The 20,907-nt window shown below is 44.5% G+C and overlaps 2 protein-coding genes across 3 annotated transcripts in view; both read right to left on the bottom strand.

Annotated features, from left to right (window-relative positions):
- The window catches only part of LOC135900752 (uncharacterized), a 32,439-nt gene extending 24,385 nt beyond the window's left edge, over positions 1-8,054 (bottom strand). Inside the window, exon 1 of one of the 2 annotated variants that reach the window (XM_065430303.2) lies at positions 7,914-8,054. Coding sequence is in view for 1 of the 2 variants with exons in the window: in XM_065430302.2 (XP_065286374.2) it covers positions 5,653-5,770 (118 nt within the window). In the remaining variant the exon portion in view is untranslated. Of the gene's footprint in view, positions 1-5,652; positions 6,087-7,913 lie in introns of those variants that run through there. The other variant, XM_065430302.2, reaches the window with a different exon arrangement.
- Positions 7,926-20,022, bottom strand: LOC135900753 (deoxycytidylate deaminase). Its single transcript, XM_065430304.2, has 5 exons — positions 19,803-20,022; positions 16,791-16,938; positions 15,105-15,240; positions 12,297-12,510; positions 7,926-8,063 (listed from the first exon to the last, which is right to left on the bottom strand). The coding sequence occupies exons 1-5, from the start codon at positions 19,847-19,849 to the stop codon at positions 7,997-7,999; spliced, it is 612 nt and encodes a 203-aa protein (XP_065286376.2). The 5' UTR covers positions 19,850-20,022; the 3' UTR covers positions 7,926-7,996.
- Positions 20,023-20,907: the final 885 nt, after the last annotated feature.

Here is a 20,907-nt window from a genome sequence, read left to right as displayed (position 1 = left end):
AGGTTCCCCATAGTCAGACTATTAAACAACGCACCTGCAGAAACCGGAGGATGAGACTTTTGAGAAGTTCCGGAAAGATTCGTCCTCTACTTCAGTAGTGCCGCTATACACGGCGTATCTGTGCAATATCAGTAATCTCGTGTAGCAGTAATCTTGTTGTACCGAACCATCGGCTCACATATAAACGCTTGTCGCCGTAACTGACCCAGATTAGAACAACCTCCACAGGCGTCAACTTTTTCACCGAAAGTGTGGGCAAAGTCTCAAACAGCACAGTACGGCCAACGGGATAACCTAATTGACCCAGATACATACTCCCCGCCATGGCCGACGGATAATGGCGGGAGTCCAACGAACAACAGGCGGACTTCTCGAGGTAGTCATCTTGGGCCGGAGACAGAAAGAGAGTTCCCGAGCACACGGCATACCGCGATGCGTGAAACGGTAGCGCATGGGTTGGACAGGACGAGAAAGAGCCCTTTCATTCATTCAAATAATTTTATTCAGTGCCCTGCGATTTGGCGGGGTGGGCCTGGACCACGCCTACGTTTCAGCCAAGGATTGTTGGCCCTTTATACCAGAAATAAACTCGATTAATGTGGCGAATCGGGCGTGTTGGTACATGTTTGAAAAGGCGGCAGGCGCAAAAGAGATAGCGCTGCCGCCTTTTTCGCATACTCCACCGTGCCCTTCTTTCAAGACTTTCATCCTAGCTTACGTAGATGAGCTACTGGGGATAACTTCATATGTCTACCAAACAACAGCCTTTAAAAGTCGTTTGCGCTTTCCTTTCGCGCACCTAAGTCAAAGCAGACATGGATGGCGTCCTTGAATCGCGCCTCCATTGGACTGCGGCCGCGGGGTCAGAAATCGGAACAGCTCAGCTAACACAGCGACTCGTACCAGACCCCGCAGAGTTGGGCTACTATACAAGACCAAGCTAGGCCTCGCGGCGTCCCTCAGGAAAAATTATAATAATAAGAGAGAGAGAGAGAGAGAGAGATGAAGGAAAAAGAAGAAAGTCGGTGGCGCCTTCCCTGCTCACGATGCCGGGTCGACGCCCCTCCCCTGTGGCCCGAAAACGTCCCGTATGTGCTGTCAGCTGAGTTAAAGAAAAATAAAAAATAAAACAAACAGAACGAACGACGACGGCAGCTGCATAGAAGATTCAGTAAGTGGCTCGCTGCGGACTGTTGCATATATACGGCGTAAGAAGAAATAGAAAAAGAAAGAAAGGAAACCATCCTGACGTATAGGCGGTCTCAACGTGAGCACACTGCCCAAGGCCGATAAAACTGACCAGAGCAGATGCTTGGAGATAAACGTGGCGCGGGCACACAGCCTCGCTTTCTAATTCCTTTACCGACTCTCTTGCTCTTTTCGTGGCGATGTCAACATATGCGTATGCGTACAGCGCCACCCGTTACAAGCACTTTCGCTATCGCCATTCGAGAAGATTTCGCCAAGAAGCCGAGGCCAGCGCCTCGTCCCGCAACGAGGCTGGAGCAGACATCGCAGGCCGCTTGCTCATTAAAAGGAAAGTTCAGTAAGAAAATTAAACAAAAACGTCGAAACCTTCCAGAACGCCGTCCGATCTTCTCCAAGGCAGCACGCAAGCCCCTTGGTATACGCAGAAAAGCAGAGGCAAGTACAGCGTGCAGCAAGGCGTCCGTTCAGACCAGCGCTGTCTTTATAGGCGATGCCACTCGAGGTACACTTAAAAGCCGGAACGAGCACCACCGATAAGGACTCGCTCGGGTCTGAGCGAGGCAAGAACGCTCTCGTCTCTCCCGTAGCTTCACTCGTTCACTGCCGCGGGTCTCGGGTTTTAACGCGTTTTCGCCGTAAGCGCGCCAGAGGAGAGGGACGAGGGGTCAACAATCACGCCACGCGAGGAGAGCGCCGATCCCTTATCGCGGGGACGCACGCAAATCCATCAGGCCGTGTGCATGAAGAACGCGCGCGGCATGTATACACGTACAGCGAGCACTCGCCAGCACACACTACAGGCTTAGAGCGAGTCGCATTCACCCACTCGCATCGAAGGTCGTCCACTGTGCAAACACTTGCACGGGGTCACTCGCACCCACAGTATGGTATATTCTTACACCGTGCTCGCGCCTAAACAGATACGTTAGAAGGCAGCTTATCAACCTCGTGGTTCCAGTGATTTCGGACTACGTTCGCGCGGTACTTTTCTCGTGCTTCGCGGGCTTTCTTTCAGGCTTGGAAAGCTGGATCGGTAATTTTTTTTTTCACGACGGCGTACAATTTTCTCATTCACAATAACATTTGAGACGTTCTTTGATTAATTGTAACTAATTGTATATGATTAGGGGAGATGCAAGAAAATATGGTCCCGACCCGCTCCAGGCGACGGCAAGCATTACTTTGGTTCTGTCCAGCTACGTGGCACTTCCGTTTTTTTTGTTAAGTTTTGGCACAAGTTACGCGGTTCACACGCTAACGTTCTGCAGAATTGTACGAACACATCACTTTTACAGTCTGCACTCTGTTTATTCAACTTCTTTACGTCCTTTGCGCTGAAAATAGCGTTATGTGCTAACCAGCGCGTCCGACAATGTATTCTTGTTAAGTTGCAGGTGTGCACCATATGCACGGCACACGAATGTTTTTGCACACCACCCCCATCTGAATGCAGCTGCCATGGCGGCCGCATTGCGTTACAGATTTATCAAATTAGACGAGATGTTCTCTTCTAAACAAACGAATTCACAGCAGTTATGCATGTGCGGATAAGCTCATTGCTTCTGTAAAAAAAAAAAAGAAGAGAGAAAGAAAAACGAAAAACTATGTTTTCTTGAACATCTAGAAAGGTGCAATAATTAACGCTACAGAAACGTCCGAAGCCACAAGTATAAAAATTAGACAAATCCACGTGTATACTACACACGATTCCCGTGTTACTCTACAGCATGCTTTTTTTTAAATTTTTGTTGTTGTTGTGAAGGCCGCCGGCCAAACATTACACACGTTCCAATGAAGTCGCCGGCAAATGTCTCCCGCTGTCATCGGTGCGTCCCTGCCGAGCAAAGCACAACTCCGCCTTGTATTACGAGCCGTGACAACCTCCAGAATAGACAGCGGCAAATGCATTTCATGTTGAGTACGAATAGCAGTCAACGCTCACGCCTCAGCAGCGAGCTGAGCGTCCCAACTCCGGAACACCAGGCACGGAGAGACCGAAAACTGACTGAATTGCGTGCGCTTTTCAAGTTCGTTTCGCTGCCTTGGAAGCGCATGCACAGTCGGAGACGTATCTATTGAACCCCATTTCCGGAATAAATCTGTCGCCGACAGTCCGTGCTAGTGTTATTGGCAATGCGACCATGACCCTTAGTTATGACACGTATCCACAAAAGAAGCTGGCCATGAATTGGGCAGTAGTAGAAAGAAAACTCCATAGAAATATAATAGTGTAAAATTAAAGAAAATATATTAAAGGAATATGAATACATGAACGGATAATCGCAACAAATTAACTTAATTCTCTGTCTGTTTTTTTTTATTTAAGAAATATTTGAATAAATGATAACATGATATGTTATTACTGTATAAAAAAAAAGTTAAAGATTACAGTGCCGGCTTCGTCCTCATTTTTGCTGTTAAATTCACCACGAATCAGGTATTAGGTCTGAAGGCCCAGTTTTCTCAAATGTTTGAGGGTATTGGGTCATAGATAAACTCTCATTTGACAAACTTTGCGCAAGAAATAAAAAGAAAACCAGGCATACGAGGCGCGTCGGGATGAATGCGTGCGCGGTTTTCCGAACAAGCAGGGTAGGACCTGCACCGAGGTGTGAGAGAAACGATAAGCAAAGTAGGCTTCAGCAACATATGACCTGGTTTCTAAATGCGTGGCTTGCAAGGGAATAGGAACGAATAACACATCGTCTTTCCAGTTTACAACGAAAGACGAGACGAAAGATGTCGTTAATTATTTTATTACCGCGATTCTTTATCTTTCATTCTCGAACACCCCTTTTACAAAAAAAAAAAAAAAACTTTGACTGCTCAAGTACGGCAGATCGCAAATGCAGCGAGAACAAATATTTTTTTAGAATTTGTGAGAGTTATATATTACGGTGGTCTTATTATGTTGGTGCACCACCAAGGTGATAAGCTGGGTCCGTGACGTCACGTCAAAGCTATCAATACATCCTGTACTAAATGTTTCAGTTTGACTGCTCAAGTACGCACCATTCCTGGTTTCATGCCATCTTTTCTTTTTACGATATTTTTCCCTGTCTCCTCAGTGTACTTCTGTGTGTTTCGTTTCGTATTGTCACACGGTTGTAGGGCTATGCTAATGATGACGATGATGATCATCATCATGGTTCTTTTTATACAACACCGAAAACGCCCGAACCTCCGATGGAAAACTTTCGGGGCAGCGCACGCTATGATCATTTCCCCCCAGAGGAAATTAGCCACTTACGAAACTAGGCCGAGAGAGGCACCCGGTGCGCGAACACTACCCAGGAAGGGCGGACAGCTGCCAGCGATCGATGCGCACGATTTTGCATGCGTAATTTCCTCTGCTTTCCATAAACGCTTTCTCCTGCAAGCGATACGAGGCCGAAGGCTCACGGAAGTTTCGTTTTCGAATCGCGGCGCTCTTTCTCTGGCGTGGCTCCGCTGTTGCTATGGCGGGCCGGTCAGGAGCGCGCCCGCGGTGTCGTCTGCATTTGTGAATGTCGTCTGCTCGAACAAAGTTTCACGCATCAGCAATTACTACAGAACGTGTCGGAAGTCGCATACCAGTGCGAGGACGCTTCCGTGGCATGCGTTCTGATTGCAAAATGCATGTTACAACTAAAATACGTTAATACGTTAGGAACGAGATTACGCCCTTTGTGTGGCTTCGCTGTTAGCTTTGCGGATGTAAACATAACAAGGCCGGCGTGAACGCGAACCATCTAACTACTAAGAAGCAACAAAAGTTGCGAACGAAACTCAAACAAAGAGCTCGTATGCAATAGTAGACATCACTTCGAAACCGAATAGCTTTACATTGTCGAACGGAGGGAATCAAGTACAACACTTCAGCTTGTGCTGAAAAGAAAAAGAAGAGAAAAGGAGAAAAAACAAAGATAGCTGCAGCTACAACACAACAAGGTCACGGTAGGTGAACTATACGACTGTTCGGCGCATCTTTCTTGAATCGTCGCGGCAATTACTAAAGGAAAACAGACAACTAACAGATCGAAGTTTTCGGTTGGGACCAGGTGATGTCCGGAACGTTGTCTGTTGACCGACATATGACGGGCGACGCTTTGTTTGCATTTAAAAGCCATGTGCCTGCGCTGTCACATCAACCGTCTAGAAAACCGATTCGCTCGTTACTCCGTATTCTGTTCGTTAGATAAGAATTCCAACTCCTGTATTTGCGGAATACCAGTTGACAGAGAGGAGACTCGTTAATTAAGTACTGTTTGCTGGATTATTCTGCGCCTATCGACTTGTAACACCACCGCAACCGATCGCGAATGATGCGACACACACACACACACACACACACACACACACACACACACACACACACACACACACACACACACACACACACACACACACACCATAGTGACACGACGACCACCCCACGCGGTGCGAAAAAAAAACATCGCTTACCATCGAAGTGCCGATAACGGGCGACACCGTTGTGTAGTCCGAGGCAGGGTAAAATCGTGACCACCAACACCAGGCACCACAACGACGGTGAGCGGCCGACCGAGGCGCGGAATGCCATCGCCGTTTGTTGCGTTGCGAGACGACGAAACTTCGGGACCGGCACACACGGGCCAGCAGCGGAAAGAAACACGCGTTTCAACTGATCGGGCGCACAACGGCGGAAGGAAGCGTCTAGCGCGAGCCGCAAACGCTTCGAGAGTGTCTCGCGAAGTGGCCCGCGTCCTCAAACCGGTCTTATCGGTGTTCAAAGGGCGCTCGGCTGCTTTTATACGCCTCAGGAGGAGGGCGAAGGAAAGCGCTTCGGCAGGAGACTCCCTCCTCGCTGGCAGCCGCGGATGCGAAGGGAGCGCGGCAGTGCGGAGCGTTTCCGTTCTTCTTCTGCTCCCGCTGGAGCTCGCGGATACGCCGTCAACCGAGTCCGTCACCGCACTGACCGAACAGTTTCTCGAGATTGCGACGACAGTAGCTACTGTCGTTTTCGGCAGTCGTCCAGCTCAGCTCGCCTTCGCGGCCGTCGTTGATCGTACACCACCGTCGATTCCAGGCGCCTCCGTAAATATGCGGCTCACTGGCACTGCGGAACATTCGCCGTGTTTGTTCGGGACAGACAACGCCCACAAAAGTTTCGGAAAACAGATGGCCCGTCCGCTACACGCCATATAGTGCATCCGTTCATGCAAAAGAAAACTATGAAAACCGATCGAAGGACAACTGCGACCACCAAAGTATGCGAAAGCGCTGTCATTGCTAGCGACTTCTGCGCGACACGTATTATATGAACCGGTTTGTTGCTCTGTTAAAGCTAAGCTCGGGGCCAATTCAAAGTGTTCTGACAACGGACAATTTCTAAACGGTTGCAAACCGTTTCCTTGGGAGCAAACCGTTTCCTTGGGAGTTCAGGAATGCGCCTTTAATTGGCGCGACAACACTTAGCAGTGAGACTTTTGGCACGGGCGACCTGAACGAACTGAACGCGAAAGATACTCACCAGGTGCACCAAAAGCGCTGCCATCACGAGAGACTTCTCAAAGCTGCAGCATTTCGAGTATGCCAAAGCCATGCACAGAACTTGAAAGGCAGTTCGATATATGTGACCAAGCATGTAAAAAATTACTTGGAGTTATGTCCCCTAAGCGACCGTAAGCGATATGACTTAACAAACGCTCACCAACACCGTTCCTGCTGCCACAGTGGCACAGCGCTTCGCCACTTATCACTCCAGACGCGTGGGAAAGACTGCCTACAGAACATTGTATAAGTTCTAGAGTTGGCTTTCTTCCACTGCGTCTGCGTTTCGTGGTGCGGACTACCCCAATGGACTACATAGCCACTAATGCAGGCATAGAGCTTCCCACAAAAATTGCGCATGCAGGTATAGTAATAATCACATCATCTAATCATTATTCAATAGTACATAAAGCATACTGTCTGAACTGTGAAATGTAAGGCTCAAGGAAATGACATGATCTCAATGTGGTCAAGGCAACCTACAACTCAACTTCCCCATAAGTGAGTGCAACTCTAAAGCACTCTTCTCCTTCTTCCTTTTTTTTTAAAGATTAGCACTGCAATTGTCTTCCAGATGGCAGTGACTTTGTGGTCAGGAATCTACTGGCAAAAAAAGTTGCCTGTCTTTAGAATAGAACAGCATAAACTCAGATGAAGCACAGAGATGTAATGGCATTCAAGTGCTGCATAAAATCCTATCTCTATCCATATGAGTTTGTGTCACTCAATTTTGAAGATACTTTACCAAATGGCAGAAATTTTAAAGAGTCTCCAGTGAAGTTTATTCTGTGCTTTTCTACATGTAATAATACCAATCACACGAATAGTTTCAACATGAGTTTTGCAGAATATGTACTTAACTAGAGGTGTACAAGAAATATCTGCCAACAAAAGATTGGCTCCATTAATTTACGCCATGTATAAATGCTATGTCCACTATGCATCCTCCTTGTGTTAGCAGATGAAAAATGCATCCAATGTACATACACAATTTGACGTGGTAACAATTTCAAAGTGTTTCACACCACAGCCACTTTCAGGATTCACGTATGCAAGTTTTGCTCAGCACTTTTGGAGAAAATAGAAGTGGTTTAACCTGTAAAATAGCCCACTCAGCAGTTCACAGACAATAACATCAGTGGACAGATTGTGTAATTATGAAATGAGTCAGATCACAAAAAAAGATGACTCACATTATCCTCGCATGAAGTTTTAAGGTTGTTTAATATGGACAAAATCATTTGGTGGTGTTGGTGATGATAGAGTAAAGTGATTTTCAAATCTTGAAGGCAGCCAACTGCTCAAAGTCAATTACAATCTTCTTAGTCTCGGGAACATGTTGCCTGGAAAAAGACAAGTAAAAGGAAAGCTCAGGTAAATGTTCAATTTTTTTAACAGCCTTCAAAGGCGACTAGAGATATCATCACCAACATGACTGTTTCGTGACTGATGAAACATTGAGTTAACGAGATGAAAGACTTTTGGCACAAACCATTGAAGATAACTGCCAAAGTCAGCGAGATCTTTCTTGTGTAACCTGTCACATATCCCTATGCCATCCGTGAATGACAAACCTTATGGTCACATCAGCAGACATGCAAAGTGGCATTCTTGCTGCCAACCTTAATGCCAAATGATACCATGACACAGTATATCTTGTTACAATCACAGCATCCCAGTTGGAACTTCTTAGCAACGCCCACTATTCCTAGTACTGTGGCTGAAACTTCATTGAAATCCATCAAGTGGGTCCAATCCATCAGCTCCCTGCTGAGGTGTCTGTCATGAATGGGGCGCCTTTGCTTTCATGTATTTAAGGCTGCATGCCCCCTGTTAAACTGAGCTAGAAGAGTGCATTTTACCCCCATGTCACAGCTGAAGCCACAGTCAGAGCTACAGCCAATGCCGCAGCTGAAGCCACAGCCAAAGCCACTACCTGTGCCACAGCTAGAGGCGCAGTCACATCAAAGGATACAGTGCACCGTAGTAGAGTACACAGTGCCGACTCCTGACAAACTGCCAGAAGAAGACCTCTCTCATAAATACCCTTCATATACTCTTAAGCAAGCTGCATACTACGTCAGCGTGAAGTGCAGCGCAAGTGCTCAGTGCTCTAAATATAGTGCTTGCAAGTTCCAAGTAAGCCCCATGGCGCAACAGCAGCCTCCTCTTCGTGCAACGACCACTGGCCCTTGGGTAATCCCAGATGTCTTCAACGAACATCACCAGCTATGGAACTTGACTTTGGTGTCACAACGCTGTGCTGCACACATTCACTCACTTCCTCTTTCGATTCCCCCTTTGACAGGTTTGTCAGGTTTGTCATGGATGAACTGTGCCCATGGCTGCAAATAAACACCTTGGCACTCAACAGCTTAATGGTGCCTTTAAAATGAAAAATATAAATCAATGTATTGTACCAGTACTAATCTAAGTGATCGAAAATTGGTAGAACACCAAACTCTGTACCAAAAAACAGACGCCACAATTCTGTGAACTGAGTTTGTTAGAGCATCTCAGGTGGGTAAACATGATACATATGTGGGCTTAGAAACTATAGAAAGTATGTGATATCGTTACAATATTAGCTATACTAGAGTTTCACAAAAGCCGTAATCATAAATTGTAGTCGTATACTTCAGAGTAGTGTATAATGCTGGTTAGTTATGTGAAGCTAATGCCGTAAGAAGAGCTAAAGTTATGACAGACTGGACATATTGCATCAATTTTGTCCACTTTAGATGTTTCAAAAAGGTGCAGTTTATAGAATTGTGACATCCTTTCTTTTTGCTTCAGATATATAGCAGTAAGCTCGATGCTGCAGTTCTTTTTTAATATTTATGGCTTTCAGTAACCTAAATAAGAACTCTGCTCCCTAGATTTAGTAGATTTTAACTCCTTTTTTAATGCAACAAACCTTATATATTTAAGGGTAGTCGGTGCCAAGCAAAATAATTTCTGAGTTCTCATATATTTGATGAGAATCTCATGAGGTAAGACTTCTATGAGACAGGAAGATGGCAGTATATATCTGAGAGTGTATGGTTAATGCTGATATTCTATAAGAAATTTAAGAGGCAGATATGGAGACAGAAAGGTTTGCAATGCAGAAAGCAGGTAACTAGTGATCTGTTATAGTAATCAGTGCCAAGGGATGGGAAATGCAGTTGAGTGCAGCAGAGGATTAGATGTTGCTCAGTAGCTACAGCACTTGCTCAGTAGCTACAGCACTTAGCTGAAAAGCACGAGTTCGTGAGCATGATCCCCAACTGACAAGGCACAATCCCAATGAGGGAAGAATGCAAAAATGCTCTTGCACTTAGATTTAGGACAGCACTAAAGGGAGGATGATTAGGTTGTACTATAAGGAATAACTCCAGCTTTGAAACCAATTGTGTTTTCATTCACCTAAGAAAACGAAGAGGTGTTTTAACCATGAACAGTTGAAAACGTTAAAAAGTGCAACAAACACGATGCCGTGTTTACCGACTTGCTTAAGCTCACACCCCCTGAACAGTTGCTTTTGCTTTAATCAGCACCAATCATGTTCTCTTCCTGCATGTTCCTCGCAGTGTCTTTATTGCACAGTCACCCCCTATTCCCCATCTTATTTCTTTGCTAAAGATAAAGGAAAGTAGCATAATAGTGTTTGTACCAGTAGCATAAATTGAAATGCGAACAGAAAACAGTTAAGAGTGCCTGTTCTTTGCAAATACATACATGGACGTGTGATACATAACTGCTTTGCTAAGTACGGGAGAGACCCAAGTGCAAGTTTTCGATTCTGAATCAAGCAACTTCTACAAATGCAATCGAACTTGTAAACATGACAATGCATTTGAGTAGTTCTTTCTTTTAGGGGAGCGGAAGGAGGGCAGTAGTTTTTGTCACAATAAGTTTCTCATACACTTCTGCCCGTGCCATGCTTGGCTGTCACACTCTTTTTTTATCATTTTTTCTGCGAAGCTCCCACGAGTTTGAATTCCTTGCACACTAAGGCATTCTTCCCGTTGGTTGACTAGGACGAATCACTGTTTGTCATTGCTTCTCTTTCTTCCTGTGCACATTGTCACCAGATTAACACTGTGATCAAGTTTTCTCTCAGCGCGAGGCATGCCTGCAGTATGCAGAATTCCTTTAACATTGCTGCCGATTCTACAGCAAAGGTGGCATACCTGATCAGATTATATGTGCGTTGTGAATAGTGTTGTATATTAGTTCTGCGGAAACCCGCAAGGTAGAGAGAAGTAATGAATAAAGGGAAAAAGAGACATCCACCCGTTCGTACCAACAGCTACAAAGGAAACCCATACGGGCTCCTCGAAAGAAAATCCTCATAGTTGAAGAAAAATTCGTCCTGGTCCCGGACCAGGACCCTCTCAGAGGTTATAAAATATGGCGCACAACAACGCCTCCAGCAAACACCTCTCCCTGTGTGTTCTGTGTACTACACAGAGAAACAGCAGTGGTGTACACAAGGTAACGTTTAACATCAACTCACCACTCTCGTGTTAGCTTAAACGTTGAATAAATTAAGCTTTAGCCATCAACATCACCACTAATTATCGTCAATCAAAGCATGCAGCACGGAAAGCGTCACTTAAATCGATTCCCACAGTGCGTGGGATCTGCATAATTTTACTTCATGCTGCAGTCCGAAGTCCAAGCAGGAGGGGCAAAGAAAAGCATAGACAAAGAAACATGACTGAAATAGCTGGGTGCAAGAATGACAGAACTATGTAAAATCAGCCTTATTTGCTATGTCCTCCGCGCGTGTCTCTCTGTACTGCATTAGCTTCAGCAGTAACTTCATAGTGCAGGTGTTATGAGTGCAGGGGATGTATTCTGCAACAATTCTTTTCAACTTCTAGTACTTCTGCCTTTCGCCATTAGCTCGCACGAAGTCACACCCCTGCCATGCCAGGATTGATAGGTGGGACAGATGACAAATAAATAGAAGCACAGAAAAATAGTCTTTATAAAATATGAGCCCCGACTGATTTTGCAAGAACAACAACAACAACAACAACAACAACAACAACAACAACAACAACAACAACAACAACAACAACAACAACAACGAAAAAGACATGTTCGCAGATGTATGCAGAGTCGAGCTACTCGAACTTTAGAAAGAGCAAAGCTATACAAGGGAGTTTCAAACCCTTAAAAACTCCTAGGGAACTTGCTTGCTACTGCCTGAAGTCTATTTAAGACTTTGCAAATGCTTCGTTATATCCGGTGAAGTATTTTCAAACACTTCAGTGCATGTTGGCTTAGTACTTCTATACTCCTGTTCCTGTACATTGCATGTTCCTGTGTGGATGCCAGCTCTAACAATGCCAGCACAGGGTGGTGCGTTCCAACGACCTGGCAGAGCTGCATCTCTGGCTCTTCTTAGTAATTGTTCATCGATGATGTCAGTGTCGGACTCCATGTTTCCATCGATGCCCTGGTTACATGGCTACTTCGGGGCTCCGATGCAGTGGCACTCACACCGCCATTGCATAAAAACTCTCATGCAACTGTCGTCCTTGCTGTAAAACAACAAAGAAAGAAAAGAGCAGTGAGCTAACCTGAAGGTAACCCCAGCTTTGGTAAGAATGAGCCTCGATGCAACATAAGTCGGCTCTTCGGGGCGCTTGTCGCACAGGAAGACAACCTGCCCGATTCCGGACTGGACAACCATTTTGGCACACTCGTTGCAGGGGAAGTGCGTTGTGTACAACGTGCAGCCACGCAACTCGAAGCAATTGCGGTTGAAAATGGCATTCATCTCCGCGTGGCACACTGGAGGAAAGTGAGGAGGCAGATAGGCTGTCAATAGGCAGCAGATAGATCGTAACAAACAGTGCAACAGTTTGTGTTTTTAAAGGCTAACTGGAAAGAAATTTTGGAGCAGGCAAAAAGCTTGGTTTCAGATAGTAAAGACAGAGAGCAGCATGTTTGAAATACATGCAGATGCATTATGAAAAGCTAGCAAAAATAGATGTTTCTTATACAAAAACGTGCACAAAGAAAAAAAAAGGTGAAGAAACGAATAAATGACTGGCTTACGGAAATAATGCAGAAGATAGAACATTGAGAACCAGCAGGGTGGCTGGGTATGAACTCTGAGAATAGATGGTGCCTGCGGCATGCTGAAAATCTTGGAGGTCATGGCTTCAGATATGCATAATATTTGCTAGCCTCTCAACGCCATCTGCTAACGTAAGCGATAAACCAGACGATTACCTGTGCTGCAGCTTTGCCAAGATTCTATACTAATACAATAGTCTACACTAGAAATTTATAACTAATCTAAGAAAAAGTAAAATTTCATTGCTACTCAGCAGGGAATCAAAAGGAGCTAGTCGGAAATCCTTCTTATTGGAATTCCCTATGTTGGAACTGGAAAAAGAATGCTTGTCGCTGCCCATTTTCATTTTACTTCTCCAGTTTCCAAACACTTACAATGCAACTTGCATTTAGGATGCTCTGTAACATACTTAACCTGAAGCTTGAGTTTGCTTTCTGATAACATAGTTGAAATCATTCTGGGCAGAACCAAGGATCATTCCTGAATGATTTTCGGTTGCATCATTCTGGGGAATGTTTAGTGGTGCAGGAAAAACTGCATTGATCAGCTTGCCATACTATAGGTGAACACAAAGTCAATCCTTTTTTCAAAGGCACCATGCGTTGTACGTCTACGCATGAGGTCGGGCAATGTGTCAATAGAATATTCTGGCCTTATCCCCTTTTCACTTTCTGTTTCACACTGTCCGACAAATGTAGTTCCAAGATACATTTCTGTTTGTTTTGAAAAAGTCCATTACAGTATCTCCTAAAGCTTGCTCGTACCAACACCTTTATAGTTCAATGAGCATCTGTCCCAGAATCGGAAGGCTCAGACAATGGCTGAATGCACAAAGTACTTTGAATTTTACTGTGACAGCAGTTAAGTGATTGAAACTGAGTTTGCTTTGTTTGTCAGCCCATCAATTCCATTACATTGAAGATGGCCATTGTTGTCAATGACATTATCCTGTCATCATCAGACAGTCTTCAAAATCTCAGCTTCACCATCGCACTAAGGCAAAGAACATAGTCACTACATTGCTTGCACTGCAGGCAATATAAGCCCCAGTGAACCGGCTTATAGAAAAGAGCAATTCTGACCCACAGAATGATGCCAGTGAGCCCATGTGTTCCGCACAACCAAACAATAAACACAACATAGTACCTGTATAAATGTACAGTATAGTAGGCTCATAGGTATCTCTAAAGCAGACAGATTTGGTAATAGAGCGCAACCAAATAATACACACACCATAGTACCTGTATTAATGTATAGTATTGTAGGCTCATAGGCATCTCTAAAGCAGACAGACCTGCTAATATAAAAGCGCATGATATTTAGCAGATTAATAACAGAGCTGCAAAACCTATGTCGATGGGAGACATGAGGTGTTAAGATAGTGGGCAAAATGTACACAGCACCTAGCCAAATAAGTGTGTAAAACAAGACTTAAAACGACTGACACTACAATTAAAGTCATGTCACGGCATGAATGGGCCCTTCTGAGCCGGGGGACCTGCTAATCGCTGCACTATCACGTTTGGTGATTAGTGCAAGGCTTTGGACTCCACACAGATTCAGAAAGCTAGGGTGCAAGATATCTTGCAGGCCACAATGTGCAACACTGTATAGACGACAATGGTGGTGCACGTGTCGCACAGAAATTGTTGTTAGGGTGGCGATGTATCAGTGTGCAGTTCTCCGCCATCATAAACGTGAAAACAGTTTATTTAGTAGCTCACACAATATATCAGCCCTGTGAAGGTCCAGAAAAAACTCTTCTTTAGCACAAATCTTGTAAGTGGTACTGCACATATCATGTCATGTATGAGTTTACTGCTGGATACTAAATAATGCAGAAAAGAAGTTCTGTGCATTACAATGAAAAATTCACAGTATGATTTATCTAAACAATACTTTTTCTTCTTTAATATCACTAGTTCTACAATTATCTGTTTAAGTATTGTGTGACATTTAATTTCTCGCCCATTCTTACTTGCACTTAACACATTATTTCTCAAGTGCATACCCGCCCATCCATTTCCCCCAAGCAACCATTGGCTTCTTGGCCATTCTCCCATAGTGAATGATTGCGATTATTAGAGATACAAGCAAGCAAGCTAGCAATCAAGCAAGCAAGCAAGAAGGTGATCGTCCACTATGAAAGAATGCTGCTGTAATAGTGAATGAGTTCAAAGCCAAAGAAATTGCCAAAGTCTGCTAGCTGCTTATGTACCATATTTTTTACTTCAAAAATATTTTACAGCTGTCACTAAAAGGCAAAAATGAGGAGCATGGAAGGACCAGCCTCAGGAATACTCACCATACGGATACTTGGTCTCAACGGGCGACTCACTTGACCTGCCCCAAGGCATTTCATCATCGCTCAGTCCATTGGGCATTCCATTGTAGCCCGCTCCTACGATTCTGTTCTCTTCGTTGACGATTACACAACCCACCTGCATTAGATAGAGATTGTAGAAAATTGAAGACGCCTGGACAGACTGGAATACAGCAGGCTTTCTTTAAAGAGACGAGATTTACTTGCGGACAAGCTTTTGTGGCACTGAAGGAAAAGCTATAGAAGCAGAGCTTATTCACATGTGTTACTGTGCCCACTAATCAGGCAGCACCTGACAATGCTTTCAGTTTCTCAGAACACATACTGAATCAGCATAGCTTCCATGTCCAATGGATGTGCCCATACGCTCAAGGGAAAAGCAGAAAAATAAGTAGACGTTAACACTCAGTGGTGCATTTTGTCTTATTCTGCTGTTGTAAATAAAATATTGGTGTTTTCTCCTTCGCAGCTTTTAACTAATTGCCAGATGAAAATGTGGACTTTCTTCAGCAACGCCCTCACTTTTGTGTGATTTGTCTGCATAGATTTTTCGTTCCTTGCCCCAGAAAGTTGTCCGTAACTCAAGCCAGAATGGTAGCTTAGACTTCTTGAACAGATGGTGTTAAAACCACACCAGGCGCTTCTAGTTCCCTTATCGTACATTGTGAACCTTAGGCATGCAGAATGGAAAAGATTGTAAACAAATGGAGAAGTGTCTGTTATCTGAGGCTTGGTGCGCTGATGGTAGTGCATGTCAGAAAACAATGCACAGGCATGGGGCTTTTAACACTTTGTAACAGTCTGCCAATTAAGTAATGCAAGTACGATAGTTTTGCATGGTCTCCGAGACGGTGAAACGACAGTGCCTTGGTTGTCTGCCCAATGCATGATACAGTGAAGTCTTAGTTTTAGTGTACTAAGACACCCAATGGCATCCGTGCACCAAGGCAACAATATGAATGACCATGGTCTGGAAGTGCCTCCAATGCCGTTAGAGACATTTAGCAACTTTGTACAAGGACGGCACCCACAAGTGCACGAACAACACTAATAGGCTCCTGGTCTTCACAGCACGCAAACTCATTGTGTGTGAAATTAAAAGAAAAGGAAAGAAATGTAGCAGTGGTTGCAAGATGTGGCATGGTGTGCCAATGGCAGTATGTGTCTGGAAGTTATGCACAGGCATTGGTCTTTTTATACGGCCTCGCAAACAGTGCCTGGGTGCACTTCATGAACGGCTGTAACATTCACCAAGTCATCACTTTGGCCAATATTTGTCTTTATATGACACAACATTTTCCTTTCATTACTTCCTGCTTTTTTTGTACTGGCTGCCTTTACCCCACCAACTAAAGTGCCACCAAGACAGAAAAGAAAAACAAAGTGTTCTTTTTCTTTTTCCTTGATGCTGATAACATTCACCACAAATGCAACCCCCCCTTCCCTCGATGTCCATGGGCCCTTAAAGTAGAATAAATGAAATAATACAGGCATACAGATTTACCCATCCTCAAAGAGTCTTGCCAAGTATGACCATTTCTTTCCTGCCTGGCACAGTCTCTCCAAAATTATTAATTGCCCTTCAAACAGCAATGAAGTAAAGCAAACTAAGCAACAAAAAATTGTGCACCACTGACAAATATGAGCTAACAGTGAGCTCGTTCTTACCTGTGTATTGGGGTCCTTGCTACGCATGGCTGCAAGGTAAGCTGAAGACATGAAGTAGTCTTGCCACGAGAGGTAATTTGTGCGCTTTGTGTGTTTTAGCGGACAGCTCTGCTCCGAGATTCTGAGAAGGCGGGCTGTGCAGTCGCTCCTGCAGATTCCAAACAATAAAGACATCAATTTTTTACCTCTGCATTTGTGCTTGAAAGGGGGGAAGGCAGAGACCATAAAAGGCATGTGAGGCTGGAAAACAGAGGAAGGCAAAATAACAAAGGGACAGTGAAGAGAAAAATAACTTGAGCTGTGCCGGTAGATAACCCTTCTACAATTCCAAAGAAAGCCACTCTTACTGTGAGAAGAAGCATAGACGCTCGGCAAGCCAGCAAAGAAGCACAAACAAAACATGGGTGATGACGGTGCCTTGAAGTTCCCGCACCAGCTTGCAGTGATGTTGCGGATTTTGACAGAGTCTCCTTGAAGCTAGTCAATTCTTTCTTGAAAAAGATGGAACTATATTTCATTCTAAAGGATCCAGAAATTGAATTTAGCAAGCTTCAACAAGTTTTACAAAGCCAAAATGGCCCCAAAAATACTTTCAAATCTGTGACAATGTGCAGACGTATCAGCATGAAACCCGAAAAATGGAGCTTCGATTTTCGTTCTCTCTTCTAATGATCAACCTATGACTGAAATTAAAAAAAATATAGCTTTTACAGAATACTGTATTTGTCTAAATTTATCTAGTGGTTCTATTTAGTGTCACTTCAAGATGACTCAAGAGGGAAAGGTGGGCAAGTTCGTACATATTAATGGTAAAAGGCAAATGTTAAAAGTGCGAAAAACACAACGACAACAGAAGAGCAGACACTACATGTTATGACTGTGGCATCTGGTCTTCTGACGTTCTTGGATTTTTTCATGCTGTACCCCTTTACCACGTTGCCTTAAGATTATTTGTTGCTGGGTCAGTTGGTTCATACCGTACCGACAAAGATTAATGAGTGTGAAGATGAGGATAAGGCAGAAACAAGTAAAGAGGACAAGTAGGAAGAAAAATGCTGAGGAGAGACACCCTGGCATGACGAATTTTATGGTGAAGCACCTTCTTCCTCATCCAGTCGGCCTGCAGCTGACACCTTTTCCGTACTTGCCAATGAAGGCCAACAAAGGCTTCGAGCGTGGTGAAGAGAAACTCAGCTGTCTATCTCGAGTGTCTTTTTTACATATTCGAGGTTGAAACATTTGTCAAACTGAAAAATTGTTGTTGACGTCCGCGCAATGGTGTACATGCGGTTATCACCTAAGCAGTGACAGCAAACGCCAATCCAGCCACTGTGATAGCCACAGCTGTCTTACTTTATGTTGCAAAAAGCATCAGGCTTCATTAGCAATTATGACACTATGAATTTGGGATTGTTGGGGCTGCTGCTTAGTTTTTTTGCCCTCATGCTTGCAAAGATCACCACAATCCTCACACAGAGGTATTTGCAACTTTTCTTAGCAATATCCTTTCATCCTGCAGCTTGCATGATTTTTTTCTAGAGGACAGCAAATAATGCTAAAATGAAGTCTCATACACTTTGCTTGCATTTCTGCGCAACATTGAACTAATGTACACGCAGTAAGTGTCTTAGTGCCAGAAAAAAATGCGCTCAAGGAGAAAAATTGTGGCCTGACCTAGGAGGCTAACCCCCACCTGAACACCACTGCCATAATTGGCCATTGTCCTTTGAAAGAGGTTGTCCCAAGCGGTCAAGAGCTTAAAATTTAATACTTCAGATGTGCTTCTTGTGTACAGTACTCTTTTAGCAGGTTATCAATCTTCTTGTCAAAGCACAATTCTTATTTCTTGTGAAGCAGTTTCAGTTTGAGGACTGCAGATCTTTGCAGCATAGTGCAGCGCTGAGTATTCTGCACACTTCTATTCTCCAATGCCTTCTTCACCAAAAAGTTATGAGCAGCTGATTCAACAATCAATACCAATTGATGCTGTTGAGTTATCCCAAGTAAAAGAACACTGGTTGTGGAAGTACAAACAGAAAAAAAACAAGTATTCTAGAAAGTAATACGAAATGTTTAGAAATAGATTATGTGGTCTACTACAATTATTATGTTAAATCTGAGGAAACACAATAGGCTGCCCATTACTATCAGCCATGCTAAGGACTCAGGTGAAATGCACAGTGGGCATTTATATATATATATATATATATATATATATATATAATAAAGAGCTTCAGTCCTACATTTATTTGTTTATGTTCAAAGTATGGTGTGAAGCTTTATCACGCTGCAGTGCGCGATTTGCTATTTTTCGCCACATTGGCGACTCCGCTGCTGAACGGCTATCGGCAGAGCAAAACTACGCTCTGTCACTGAGTGGCTCATTGTTATTCGAAGTTACATATACGCACTTGAGGGTTAGCATACGGTCAGGTATACGGTAGGACTAGAAAATGCACGAAAAAGAAAGAAAGAAAAGAAAGAAGAAATCTAACTGCGCGACCTCGAGTCGCTACCCCATTCAAAACATCGCGCCAACAGATCAGTTTTTCTCAATACATCAGGCAGGTGGCGCTACGTCCTTGGCTGGAAAATTTCGACACCCTCCATGTTGTTGAAACCGGACCGACTGGACTGCGACTGCCGCCGTTTGCAACGTAACACCGTTTGCTAGTATAGTCAACGTTTTGTTGCCATGGAATGTGCTGCAGGATGGCTGAGTCTCCCACCCACTCAATCGCTACGATTCAAAACAAGGTGTCTCAGGCGCTTTCTAAACAGGTGGAATACGGCGAACGCTTAGTAAACTGGAAACAGCGCTCGGGAAATTCTTGGGAAGCAGTTGAAATGCTAGACCTCGGTCAATATCTTTTCCTGGGAATCTATGCCTACAGACTCCATAAACCAATAACGTTGACGCTTCCTCCTGCGATTATAAGAGCAGACATGGAACAGCCGACTACCGGAAACACCAGCATTTACAGACGGCTTAATAGTTCTCAAAAAACTTACAGCTCATCAGCCAGCCTCTTTTTTTCTTCCTCCGATGTAGGATTCATGCTGCAGACAATGCAATGGCGCAAGTTATGCTTAAAAGGCGCCAAAAATGTTATAACACAATGTAAATGCAACTACAGGTTTGCCGGTATGATTGAACAACGCCTATGCCTGGAACATGAGCCGCAAACGCGCTGCCCTTCCCTCGCCTGTACTCTCCTCCTTTTGGTACGGTGGCGAGCGCCTCTTGTGGCCAGCCCTTGTAAACACGCCGGTGGCGCGGCTACCGGGAGCCAGCCGGGAGCGACGTCGGCAGCCAAGCGGCTGGCGCGTCGTGAGCTTTCGGCGGCGGCGGCAGTGGTTGCCATGGGGACCGGTACGGTGGCGCGCGCCGTTCTGCGGCGCATGGTCGCAACACTCGGCAGAGAGCTCCCAATGGAAAAGAGAGCGACGTTCCAGGCATATAGTTATAGGAGGCGTTGGATTGAATTGCGCACCACGTGTCTTCGGCTTGGCTCTCACCTACGCTTCCATACGCAAGTCAAGTCACACACACACAAAAAAGGTGGTGTCCAAAATTTGATGCATTTGACGTGTATTCGGCTTTCAAGATTACTTCCACCGCATTCAAAAAGCAACAACACAGACTTTGAGATTAGCACTTTAACTCTAAAGCCACCCCATGAGACGTAGAGTTACTGTATGTGCTACCGCAGGTAGCATATACAGTAACTCTAATAGAGACGTGGATTTGCACACCACCTATATAAAACTCGAAGGTTGCTAAATCCACAATTTTGTTTCATTTTATGCTTATTGCGCGCTAACAGGCTTCCGAGATATCCACAGCGACGGATGCTAATTTTTAAGGCCATGTTATTGTGTGCCGTAGCTAAAGACTGCACAATATTTACGTCACGTCTGCCATATTTAAATTCTTAGCATCGAGAAGAGGGAAATTGAAACGCAGGAAATGCCTGCGTTGTGCCATGGGGTGATTACAGTAGCAAAACAGGTCAGAAAGTGATACGAAAGCGTTATATTTTTTTAAGCACTGCCTAAGTGAGGCGTTTCTAGGAAGCGCGACCTATTTTGAAGGCCGTGCTTTGAAGGCATGGGA

The sequence above is a fragment of the Dermacentor albipictus genome, chromosome 8 (assembly GCF_038994185.2).
Source record: "Dermacentor albipictus isolate Rhodes 1998 colony chromosome 8, USDA_Dalb.pri_finalv2, whole genome shotgun sequence".
NCBI lineage: Eukaryota > Metazoa > Arthropoda > Arachnida > Ixodida > Ixodidae > Dermacentor > Dermacentor albipictus.
The sequence above is the reverse complement of the archived record's forward strand: the minus strand, read 5'-3'. Positions and strand labels throughout refer to the sequence as shown.

What these genes read in the sequence shown, in the direction of transcription:
- LOC135900753 (XM_065430304.2), bottom strand. Translation starts at nt 19,849, where the DNA reads ATGAATCCTACATCGGAGGAAGAAAAAAAGAGGCTGGCTGATGAGCT. An exon ending in GCAAGGACCCCAATACACAG is followed by an intron (nt 15,241 to 16,790) that starts GTAAGAACGAGC and finishes TATCTAATGCAG; the next exon opens with GTGGGTTGTGTAATCGTCAA. An exon ending in TGAGACCAAGTATCCGTATG is followed by an intron (nt 12,511 to 15,104) that starts GTGAGTATTCCT and finishes ACTTTCCTCCAG; the next exon opens with TGTGCCACGCGGAGATGAAT.